This window comes from Oncorhynchus keta, chromosome 34 (assembly GCF_023373465.1).
Source record: "Oncorhynchus keta strain PuntledgeMale-10-30-2019 chromosome 34, Oket_V2, whole genome shotgun sequence".
NCBI lineage: Eukaryota > Metazoa > Chordata > Actinopteri > Salmoniformes > Salmonidae > Oncorhynchus > Oncorhynchus keta.
Window position 1 is genome coordinate 34,510,961 of NC_068454.1, and position 12,362 is coordinate 34,523,322.

General features: G+C 44.9%; 1 protein-coding gene across 2 annotated transcripts in view; it reads left to right on the plus strand.

Moving 5' to 3' along the window:
• zeb2a (zinc finger E-box binding homeobox 2a) overlaps positions 1 to 12,362 on the plus strand; it is a 48,501-nt gene that overhangs the window by 26,411 nt on the left and 9,728 nt on the right. For both annotated transcript variants that reach the window (XM_035749902.2, XM_035749903.2), the window contains exons 3-4: positions 8,216 to 8,491; positions 11,323 to 11,391. In XM_035749902.2, coding sequence (XP_035605795.1) covers positions 8,216 to 8,491; positions 11,323 to 11,391 — 345 coding nt within the window. The remainder of the gene's footprint in view (positions 1 to 8,215; positions 8,492 to 11,322; positions 11,392 to 12,362) is intronic.

The following is a 12,362-nucleotide window of genomic DNA, read 5'->3' on the forward strand; positions in this document are numbered from 1 at the left end:
TTTTCTTGGCATGTTTGAAGTGGAGAGCAGCACCCCAAACCCCCCACACACACACTCCACCCTCCCCCTGAAGGACTGTTCACAGGCTGTTGAATTTTTAAGAAAACAGAACTCATTGGCTGCGGTCAGCGTCTGGTCTGGACTGCTCCATCGTCCTGCCGTTTCAGCCCCGTCGGGATGAATTACAGAGAGACTCTTCTTTTTGTTTTCAAAATGGTGGACCGCATCGGGGAAAGACTGGGTATGGCTGCCATAATAATAGATCAGCCTGCCAACAGGTTGGTTGGCGATGGAAACCAATGGCATCGCTACTGCTCTGCTCTCCTCTGCTCTCTCCTGAAGCATGCTCCTTCCTCTACAGAGATTTTCTCCATTCTTAGATTCTCCGTCTGCATAGTTGAGAAATTATCAGGTTAAGCGTGCCAAGACATCTCCACAAGGTTAGGTTTCTAGCAGAGCCCGTCATCTTTGACTTTCATAAGAAATGTAGTTGACAAGCGATAAACGTACCGAGCAACTTTGTTAATGCTGTAATTTATTCCGGAGTGTTCTGTGATCCCTAGTGCTCACCAAACTACTTTTTGCAATGGGGGTTCCTATCACATTAGAACAGAAGAGGCCAGAGTTAATGCATGTCTTTCCGGTCCTAAAAACCCCACTCCCCCTCCTCCAGTCTGTAGCCATGCTCATGATGATGCCTGAGAGAGCAGCAATGGGGTCGGCGGAATTGATACGACTTCCGCCTGGGATGGTCATTTGATCTGCGGCTCGCTCCCTGGAGGAACGCCCAAGTGGAAAAAGCAAGTCTTCATGGTCTCTCAGAGGAAGTGGCAGGAACAATGGTGTTTCAAATATTTACTGGAGCTCAGCTCATAATCGTCCATCCTGAAGCACTGTTTCTGGCTTGTGCAGGCAGTGTGTGTGTTCACGGTACAAGGGGATTCCATAGCTTAGCAGCGTGCGAGCCAGAGCCATGTTTAAGTGGCTAAAGCTGCTTCCTAATTATCCACTTGCTCTATGTATCACCTTTCCAGGTATCCTAAGAACTCACACAGTCTGACTAAAAGACAAACTAATGTCCTAAATTGTAGTGTCTCTTTTACAACAGATATCCTGGCCAGGTTGACTGATAGATAGCATGACAGTGTGGGGCCTGGTGGATGTAGCCCCTCAGAGAGTTCATAGGTCACAAGCATTTGTGGGTAACTAAAGGGGAGGGGGCAGGGGGTTAGGGGACAGAAGGGAAGCCTGCTCTCTTGTTTGGTACCTGGTGGGGATGCTATTCAGGTGACAGGGATCCTGGCATGGTATATGTGTGGGTGGCTGGGAGAGGGAGAGCAGATGTGGTTTACAATCTCATTAACATGTGAAAGAGGTGCTGAAATGCAGGGGCCTAAACGGTGCTGGGATTGGGTTGCTGTTGCTCATCAGTGGGCAGTTGCTATCAGTGGGACCTCCAATAACAACTAACACACACACACACACACACACACACACACACACACACACACACACACACACACACACACACACACACACACACACACACACACACACACACACACACACACACACACACACACACACACACACACACACACACACACACACACACACACACACACACACACACACACACACACAAACTGACCCCATTGAAAGCCTCCCGCCTACACTGCCAGCTGGTGACTGGCAGGGTATTACTGCAGTCACCACAGACCAGACCACAGATGCCCCTCATGCCCACTACTACATCTCTCTCTCTCTCTCTCTCTCTCTCTCTCTCTCTCTCTCTCTCTCTCTCTCCCTCTCTGTCTCTCCCTCTCTCATCACTCTCTTATATTACGGAGACAGAAAACAGCTAGCTACAAACGGACTCGGGTGCAATACTTAATTGCAATTTAGGTTTTGCTTAGCTTTTCATAAAAGAGAAGAGGGCTTACAGTAATCTGTACCAGCAGTACCGTATGTTATTGTAGCGTCCTAATTAATCTTACAGGAAGTGTAAGGCAATATCAGATGGAAGCAGCACCGCGGATAGATTTATTAATGCTCCTAATCAGCTTCAGCTAAATTAATTTCACACTGATTGCATGTATTCATCCAAATTTGCATACATTTAGCCCAGGTGATTTATTTTTCGCTTGTCTCATCCATACTCATGCATGCACGTACACACACACATGCACGCACACATGCACACACACACACACACACACACACACACACACACACACACACACACACACACACACACACACACACACACACACACACACACACACACACACACACACACACACACACACACACACACACACACACACACTGTGAGTGTGATCAACAAAGCTCCCCAAAGCAGTTCTTGTAATTGATGATGGCAGGGAAAAACTGCAGGCTGAACAGAGGCCCAGCAGTAGAGAGGACAGTTGCTCAGTTAAAAGAGCCTTGGTTAATCCATGGAGCGACAGGATACTGAGGCAGGTGGTGGAGGGCTGGAAGGGCTGGAAGCGCTGGAACAGGCAGCAGAAGGAACCTGGCACAGACCGTCACCACAACCTGCAACACATAGTTAGACACGCATTGTTGCTGTCACCAGCTTCCTGTGTGTGTGTGATTGTGTGTGTGTGTGTGTGTGTGTGTGTGTGTGTGTGTGTGTGTGTGTGTGTGTGTGTGTGTGTGTGTGTGTGTGTGTGTGTGTGTGTGTGTGTGTGTGTGTGTGTGTGTGTGTGTGTGTGTGTGTGTGTGTGTGTGTGTAAAGGGAGAAGCTGGGACAGTGTGTGAGGGATCAATTAGGCTTTATAAGAGGAATAAAAAGGATACAGTCTAACGAAAGTACATGAGAGAGAAGCCATCTCTGCTCGCTGTCATTTCCAGGGTTTGTGGAAAAATATTGCTTTTAGGATTTAACCCCAGCGCCAACGTACCAAATAGGTTATGCTAAATTAAACAGCTCCTCAATATTTACGAGACTCTATGAGATTTATACTTTGCACAAACAAGACTAGCTAAATTCATAGCTGAGTGGAGCTATGATTATTAAGTGTGTTATTTTGTCTTGACTTGCTACCCTGACAGCAGGGCACTCATATTAGGCAGAAATACCACTCCTCCTTCCTCCTGCCTGAATATTTGATGAGCAACCTGTCTTCCTGATTGTGGAACGTGGTTTAAAACCCTCCTAATGTCCTAATGGCCTCTTCTGTGGCCATCTGCACCACACAGTCTACAAAGGTGAAAATCACAATTGGCCTCGGTACAAGTAGCAAAGCAAAATCAAGATAGATAGAGTCCAGGTTCACTTTAATATACGGATGTACTCAAATCGAGGATCATTTATCCTATTGAGTTTGATTTTCCGCTGAAATCAATGCAAAATATGGAGCACCTCGTCGTCGTACAAAAAATTGAATTAGTGTAAAATCGATGGCTAACCTGCAGCCAAGAGCAAAATCCATTTAGTTAAGTGGATTCAGGTCAACATCACAGAGAAAATGAAAAGCCTAAATTGATCTGCACAGTTATTTTGGCAGTTTATTATATCACAGAACATAGCCACATTGAGAGAAATGGCTCAAAAAGCCAATGGAATAAAGAGTATGAACAGTGTGGCTGTCTTTCTATGGCAGAAGGGCACTAGTTTCAGTTCAGGTTCGTAACTCGTAGCGTTGTTAGTTTTGTGAACAGCCTCTGTGGCGTGTGTGTGTGTTGTTTTGTAAAATTGCTAACCGCTAGTGATGGACAAGCCAGAATCACACAGGAGGTGGCTAGCTGCCGAGCATCTGCTCCTAGATTTGCATATTAATTGACCCGTATTAACTCCAAAAAGAAAAATAATCTAGCAAGTTTATGACTCTACAGAATTATCAATCTCTCTCACCCCCCTTTTTCCTCTCAGGGCCTCTTCTTTCACCTGTTCTAAGGTCCTTTATCATATGGGTTGAGCATCAGGTTAGTCAGTCCTTTGTATTTCACTTGTAATCCTTGCAGTGTGAGGACATCACACTTCTGTCTGTTTTGGCCTTTGTTTCTGAAGGCTTTGGCTTGTCTTCAGCCACCATGTGAAGGAACCATTTTGAGGGTTTTTCTATCTTTAACTTCCTCCAGTCTTGTGTGTCGGCTATCCAAAGTGATCCTAGTTGGCTTTTTGTTTGTACGCCATGTATGTGTAAAAGTGTGTGTGTAAGTGTGTGGGGCCGGTGGGGGTCTTGAACATTTGTCGAGAGTAGTAACATGTGCGCAGGCAGGGCACAGATGGCTCCGTAACGGGAGGGAGGGAGAGAGGGTGGGAAGGAGGGAGGGAGAGAGGGTGGAATGGAGGGTGGGGGGGGGCGTCTGGGCGCTTGAGTAAAACTCTGAGATCTTTCTCTTGCACCCTCTCTCTTTTTTTCTCTCTCCTTTTTTTTCCAGCCTGTTGCTCAGGACCCCGTAGATAAATGGGAGTTTAATTCAATTAGAGGCAGGCTACTGGAACCACCCCTTCTCTCCTGGCTGGCACTCCCCAGACGTGCATGAATACACACACACATGCACACACGCACAGGCACATACACACACACACAAACATTCAGTTATATAGGGCCAAACAACAACACAAATATTGACACACACTCTTTGGTTGATTCGTTTCATGTCCCTCAGAGTATTTGTACTATTATGGCAAATAATTCATGCTGTGGGCTATTTCTTTCTAAAACTTTTTGGAAATAATGCATTAGTACACCTTTATTCCCTACCTCCCTGTGTAAATCCCCCTACCTGCCTGTGTACGCATATCATTAGATGGATGTCGGACCACTTCCAGTCTGTAGCCGCTAGGCAGCGACCTCATTTCCACAGCATTCATGCAGTGCTTCCTTACCTTCCTCACTCACCTCCCCCTCCCCCTCCAGTTGTTCGCTCAGGTGATCTGCACCACTCACAGGCAAGCGAGAGAGAGAGAGAGCAAAGAGAGAGAGGTAGAACAGAGAGAGAGGTTTTTCTCCGGTAGCTTCCATCTCATCTCTCATTACCCAGGCAGTCGTAGCGGCGGACAAGAGAGACAGGACGCAGCAGAGGATCACCTGGAGCAAGCAGTAGACCTGAAACCTGTGTCGTTTTTTATTATCATATCAAACACCATGGTGTGTGTGTTTGAATATGGAACTGGCTTTTTCATTGAGCCGCACAGAGAAAGAAAGAGAGAGAGAGAGAAAGAGACTGTGTGGGTGTGGATACTAGCCCCTCATGGCATACGTGCAGGCAATGGCTCTGTCTGATTAATCTGTTCCACTGTGGGGCGGTTTAAAATGGACGACGTGGAAGGAAGCCTCCCTCATGCGAGGAGAGGGCAGGTGTGGTCTCTGCAGAGCCTGGGGATGCACTGTGGGATAGGCGATGATGTGGAGTGGGTTCCGTTGTTTTACAGAATCCATATGATATGTGGCAGGTATGGTATGCACCTGTTAGTTGCAGTTACACACCTCAATGGGCACGCTCATTCTAAGGCAGTTATATCTTTTTGTTTGTTTGTTGCTGTTGTAGCTAATGGTTCCGTTACTGGAATGTCTGTTTCATAGGATTTAGTGGATTTGTTCTATATTCAAATGATGATGGGGTCAACTGTAATATATCATGTAGACCGAGTATTATTCTGTCATCATTTGATATGAACGGTGCTCTGCACTGCAAGAAAGCTCCACCTCCTAACCCCAACTATTGATTTTCTTGAATATAAAGTAGATACAGTGGAAGGGGTTGGGCATCGGATGGCGATAATCCACCAACAAACCAACCATTCTACATCATCCTCGGAGAGACTCAGAAGGGATTCTCAGTAAGGAAGTGTACTCCTACCCTGCACCACCTGCACCATTGTAGACAAATACTGTGATCAATATAGCCTACCTTTTTAAAGCCACCTGCCTGGAACTTGTGGCTAGAGTTGGAGGCATTAAGTCCTTCACTGAAACAGCTGGAGGCATTAGTGACATAAGAAATTCTTCTTACTGAGAATCTGCTTGGAGTAAATATACCAGAGGAGATGACCAAACCAGCTAGGGAGGGTCAAGATTAATGTCTTCGTGGGACAACCTCAGTTGAGCAGTGAGAGAGAGCAGCAGAGGGAGAGAGAGAGAGAGAGAGAGAGAGAGAGAGAGAGGGAGAGGGAGAGGGAGAGAGCGTTCAGAGGAGAATAGCAAGCGTTGTCGCTGCTTTGTCTCGGGCTCCTTGAATGAGCACAAAGGATCGATCGGTGGAGAGGTGACGGGCCGAGACAATGGATCTCCATGAGATCAGCAGGTCGGAACGGCGGCGCTTCCACACACAATAGAGGTGCGGCAAGACAGAGCGAAGGGTGGCGCTCCATCAAAGATGTCACTGGAGACAAAGCGCACTCACTCTCCGGGCTCTGAGTTGTTATATCTCGGTTTATCCTGACTAAACCTACTGAAAAACAGTTTGCTAACTGCTATCTAGATTAATGACAGATTGTACATACAGGTGGTGTGTCTGAAGTCATTTCCAACCAGAACTATTGATTTGGAGACACAGAGCAACTAAGATCGCAGCCTGTAGCTTTAGTCCAGCCCTCTATGACATCTGCCACACTACTAGACCCATGTGACCTGGGAGGCAAACAGTCTCATGAATTGCTTTTGTTTGGGAGGTCACTGGCTTTTCTCCGTCTGCCTACCGCAACACAGATACAAAACAGCCACACACTGGCCAAGTATCTGAGCAACATAAGTAAAGTAACAAACAAACAGTTGTCTTCGTGTTTTTCCACCAAAACATTTATATTTGTCAGTTGGTGAGTGATTCTATAACTGTGAGACATTTATCTTTCTCTCTCTTTTTCCTGGAAGAAATGAGTTGAATAATATAATTTCCTAAAGTAAATGTGCCTACATATTTTCTATGGCATAATAACATATGCAAGTCTTGATAGAGAAAACACACTTTCTATGAACTGGACAGGATGCTAGCTGGTCTTTTCACTGGTCTGTTCCAAACTGCTCTTAGCTCAGAGTTAAAAAGGGTCAGATATTTCATTCAGCGAAAAGGCAAAACCACTATTGTTGCTGGTCTAGCGAGACGAAAGAGGGGAGGATGTGTGAAAGCGAGCGCAAGGTTAAGACGTTGAATGAAATCATATTATATCCAACATATACCTAGACCACACAACGTGTTTTCACGTCTCACTTTTCAGCCTTTTCTTTCTCTCTGTCTCTCTCTCTCTCTCTCTTTCTTTCTTTCTTTCTTTTTTTTTGATCAGAGAGGGCATTACCCTGTCTGAACTCCCCCTAAATCCTTGTGGTCACACCTTTTATTAAAGAGGGTTTTGTCCCACGCCCTCCACCCCCCTCTGCTGCTCTTGGTATTCAGCCCAGGTCAGCAGATTTCAGCCCACCCCACCGTGGCTCCCCTTTTTAATTTGCACCTGTTGCGCAGTTGTCCGGGAGGCAAGTGCCGAACCATACAGTCAGACAAAGATCATATTATGAACAGATATGCAAAGCCTAATCTCGATGTACCCAAAGGGGAAGAGTGAAAAAAAGAGACGAGTGAGGGAATGGTATGCCGTTAGGATGTAAAGGTTTATGGGTTTGAAAAACTGTCGAGGGGAACCAAATAATATCCCCAAACAAGCAATTGACTTCAAAACGCGTTGTTTTTAGCCACGTCCCTCTCGCTTTCTGGAGTTGGCAGCGGCCTCCAGAGATAACGAGCATGAGAGCTTGGCGAAATATTGCTTTATTAGGCATACACAGAACTCAAAATGAACCTGAAAATTGTGTTCTATTTTCCACCCCTGAGGGCCCCCTTTCCTGCGCCTAGTTCCCATGATGTCATGGCTTTTACATTTTTTTGTGTTATTCCCCCCCTCCCTTTTTCTCTTTTGGGTCTATGCCTGCCTTTCTCATGCACCTTTTTCAGAGTCTTTTTCTTCAACACCGAAGTGGACATATTTATAGGTTGGCGTGAAGGCCCTTGGGTTCAGCCTGAATCAAATCAACCACATTTTATCAAAGTTCAGGGATGTAATATTTACAAGCTGTCCATTTCCACTTGGTCCCTAGAGTGTCTGGGATGTATAAAAAGCTCCCCAAACTATTCAACGCAGGAATGTGACTTTCAGCGTTTGCCTCCACTACTTTAGTCTTTACCTCTAGAGCCAAGTTAGTTGGATGTTGTTTTAGAAACCTAACAGCGTCTCTTTGTTTGTGTTTTGCAGTGCTGAACTATGAGAATGTGGTGGAGACGGGCTCCGAGACAGACGAGGATGACAGGACTCTAGTCTCAGAGGAGAATGGTCTAACCAATGGGGAGGAGGGTAGCAGCCCCATTGGGGCCGGCGTGCCCAACCTGGAGGCATCACCCAGGGTGGGCCACGCCCTGCTGTCCTACAGGGCTGGAGCAGAGGAGGGGTCAGAGGGCAGGGATGGGCGGCAGAGCCACAACCACGCCTGGCGCCTGGCAGACAACCCGCACGGACACCTCAATGGGACTGGTGAGTGATCTGCTCAAGATACATGTAGAACGTAAATCAGTGAATAGGCAACACACCTCACTGTTGTAAATCAATTACACAGCACAACAACATCAGCACAACACCTCCAGAACGACAGACACTAAAATAATATCACTGATGTTATTCAATTACACATCTTATAATAATACAGTACCTATTCACCTTTTTTCATTTTCTGCTAAAATAGCTTGAGCCTGGGAAGTGGCTCTGTTCGATACTCTGTCTATTTTCCTATTTTTCGGGGCCCTGTGAGGTTGACAAGAGATTGTAGAGTATGACATGGTGCTCTACTCTAGTGGGACGTGTTGCTGCTGAAGCACAGTCAGCACTTTAGCTGCTTCACAGGCTCACGTCCACAAAACCACCTCCCTCCCTCCCTGAGGTGTGTCCAACTCACCCTCCCTCTCACACATACTCTGCTGTGTGACTGTTAACACCCTGTAGCACGTCTGTCCTCTCAATGTTCTCCCTCCCCTCTTTTCTCTCCTTCTCTCTTTCTCTTGGCTCTGTAAAAGCATGTCATCTGTCTCCTCATTTTCACATACTTTCATAGGAATAAAGTCAACCCCCGAAAAGGTCAATACACTCAAGGTCTCGGCAGAGCAGAATATGTCACAATACTTCAGTTTAACATATGAAGCGCCACCTTTCATTCTCGTTGACCCATAATTCTAACCCTGTTTATATTTAGGAAAACAACCGGATATAAAATTCTTTATAATTAGACTCAGTTTAGTGGGCCGTGACCAACTCAACCTCTAACTCCCCCATATTGCTATATTGTACAGGCAGAGCTATCAACAATGAGCAAGTAGCGCATGCGAAACCTGTCAAACCCCCCCACCTTCTCTCTTTTCCTCCCTCTCTCCCTATCTCTTCCCCCCCCTCTCTCTTTATATTTCTCCATCCACTCCTCCCCCTCCAACTCATCTGCATCAGTGACAGGACAACCGATGTCGCCAGGACCTCAAAGACAAATACTTTTAATTAGGAGCCAAACGGGATCGTTAAGAGGGAGCCAGGCTTTAGCAGGACTCATTAACAGGCCTAAATTAAATTTGGAGCTTTATGATGGCAATTTACATGCATAATAGGCCCACCATTCTAGTGCCACCTGACAGATACAGAGTGCAGAGTGAACTCATGTAAGACGCCCAGTTTTAAAAAACGGACTGGCGTCGGCTATCCGTCTCTGGTAATGACTTGGTGGTGCGCTGCCCCGCTGAACTGGGAAATAGAAAGTACTAGGAAGAAGTTTTTGATTTTGAACGCGGTCCAAAACTAAATGTAAATGAAAAGAGCCTTGATGCGGCGAGCATAGATGTTATCATTATCATGGCCATCATGAGAAAGCTGTAAAAGAAATCAATGCCAGATTAGCACATCTGCTACAGTCTGTTATAGCTAATGCTAAACTGGTGGATGATTTTTCATTGAGCTGGTATTTTACATTTATAGGTAAACTGACGAAAGATAGACAACTCACATATTTTTCATATCAATTTCACTCAGGCAACAGATGTAAAGGACTCGGGTGTCACTTCACGGTACTGAAAAGAAGAAGCAGTCTTGAACTGTGGAGGTTTGAGTCACATCGAGAATGCGCAGGGTCAAAACAGAATTACCACAAACAGAACTGAAATGCTAATTTACTTTAACCGCCATCTTGCCTCTGCCTCTCTAGGAAAAAAAGACTACTGAAAACACAATGAGCCTCCATTTTATATTTGAGATTTCATATTCAGTGCAAGTGTACTGTAAGTGTAGTGAAGGAGGGGCTTACTGAAAATAGAATGACACTTGAGTACAGTGTCTAAATTCTACGACAGTGGCACAGGGCGTGACTCACATGCCTTTGTCCTTACTCTGAGGCCTGGAACCCACAAAAAGCCCCATGTTGGCTGAATGAAACTCATTCTAAAAAGTCTGGCAATGATTCTCTTCCCAATGAACCAAAAGTTGAGGCGAAGGGAAGCAACAATGCTTTCCCCATCAGAAAAGGCAGCATTTTTGCAGTTGTTTTCTGAAGCGTACAGTACCACCATTTTATCTGTGTGGTGCACGGGGAAACTTAAGTGGTAGGGAGAAGGGTGAGACCACGCTTCTTATTTACATGGATTCATAGTCTTGGAACTATGACAAAGAAAATAGTTTTCATCTACATTATTTATGAATTAATTAAGGGAAACTAGCAGATGATTTCTATACATTGTACCTTCAACCTTCCTTTTACTCTTGTGGGCCACAAAATGTGTAATTCGACTATAAATATATGATATAAATCGTGCACAGTACCTTGTGACTCCTTTGACTCATAGCAAGACTATTTTGTTATAAAAAGCACAGCATCAGGTTCCTGTTTGACACTCATTGCTCATGAGGAAGGAAGTTTTGAAAAGTAACCTGCTGCAATGAAGAGGGGAGAGGGGGGAGAAAAGGAGACTGTGTTCTTGCTTTCTTCCCCATCCTCTATTGCTACAGGCAGGGGTGTAGTATATCCCTCTTTTGAGGGGAAGCTTATGATACTTGTGACTCCTGTTGAGGAGTCACATGACTGGGGCCAGGAGAAACAAACACAATAGGCACAGTATATGTACACCCCTCGCCTGCCTGTCCTTCATTATCTGGAAAATACATTCACATTATGAGCTGGGGCTGAATGGAAAGAGGTACTTGTTAACTGAATTGTCAGGGTAGCATGTAGCATGCGCATTCCAGTTGACTTTGCCTCGGAGTGTTGAGTTTATTGAGAGCTGTGTTAGCCACAGTTGATTGTCCGATTTTAAACGCATTTCTCCTTTCCTTCACAGATGAAAGGAAGGAGGAATATGAATCCTTGGGGCCAGAGGGTTCTCTTCACTCTGTAGGAAATGGTACAGGTGAGCTCCACTCTCACCCTCTTCACTGTTACACCATGTTTACTAAAACTCCCCGTTCCAGCTTTAAATCCTCAGCAGCAAGACACTAGGAAGAGATTTGATTATAATATCCCCGTGCAGAAGGTGATTTATACCTAATAGGAAACACACACAGTCAACAGCCATGCAAGATAATATCCCTCCATGTGCAGCAAAGCAAGAGGGGAAAGCATAGCAGTTTTAGGTTGAGTGAGAGTGCAGCGCAAATCGCATCTTGCTGCAAAATTGAGTTTTGACCTAAATCTCATTTGTTTGGTTCATGTACTTTCAAATTGGTTTACAAGCAGAAAATAAAATGCTAGTTTGTCCTTGCAGTGAGTCACAAGGTCTTTGCAATTGAGCGTTTTATCAACAAAACCTTGCCTAGAGTGACTACAAGGGATCCAGGCCTCTTGGCGACAGTTTGGTGTCCTTTGTTTTAAGGATATTGTTAACAGTTCAACGAAAAATATACACAGCAGCGTATAACTCTCAAGCCAATAGCCAACAGTAATAATCCAAAGACATAAAGGCCACATGACTGTAACTGCCCTGATTTGTTAAATCAGCTGATGAATGCATTAGATACCTGATATACCATTATGCCTACACTGACTGTTAAGTAGATGTAACCCTACATTATCTTACTTATAATCAAATCTCTGCTTTAAATTATGTAGAGAGAGAATTCTAAGTGAGATCTGTAAACCCCGCAAATCTAATTGCAACTTAAACCAATGACCGTTATACTAGGACATATTTAAGTTCAAATGTTTAAAAGCTTTTTTTCTCCACCATTTAAGATGGGTTGTGAACATCACTTAATGAGGGAATTGTCTCTGATTTTTCTTTGTAGAAGCCATTACATGACAGCATTAACGGTAACTTAAATGTATACTCCCCTCTAAGTAGTGGCTTAGTGCTTTCTTCCCTCAGTTCATCACATTTAGAGA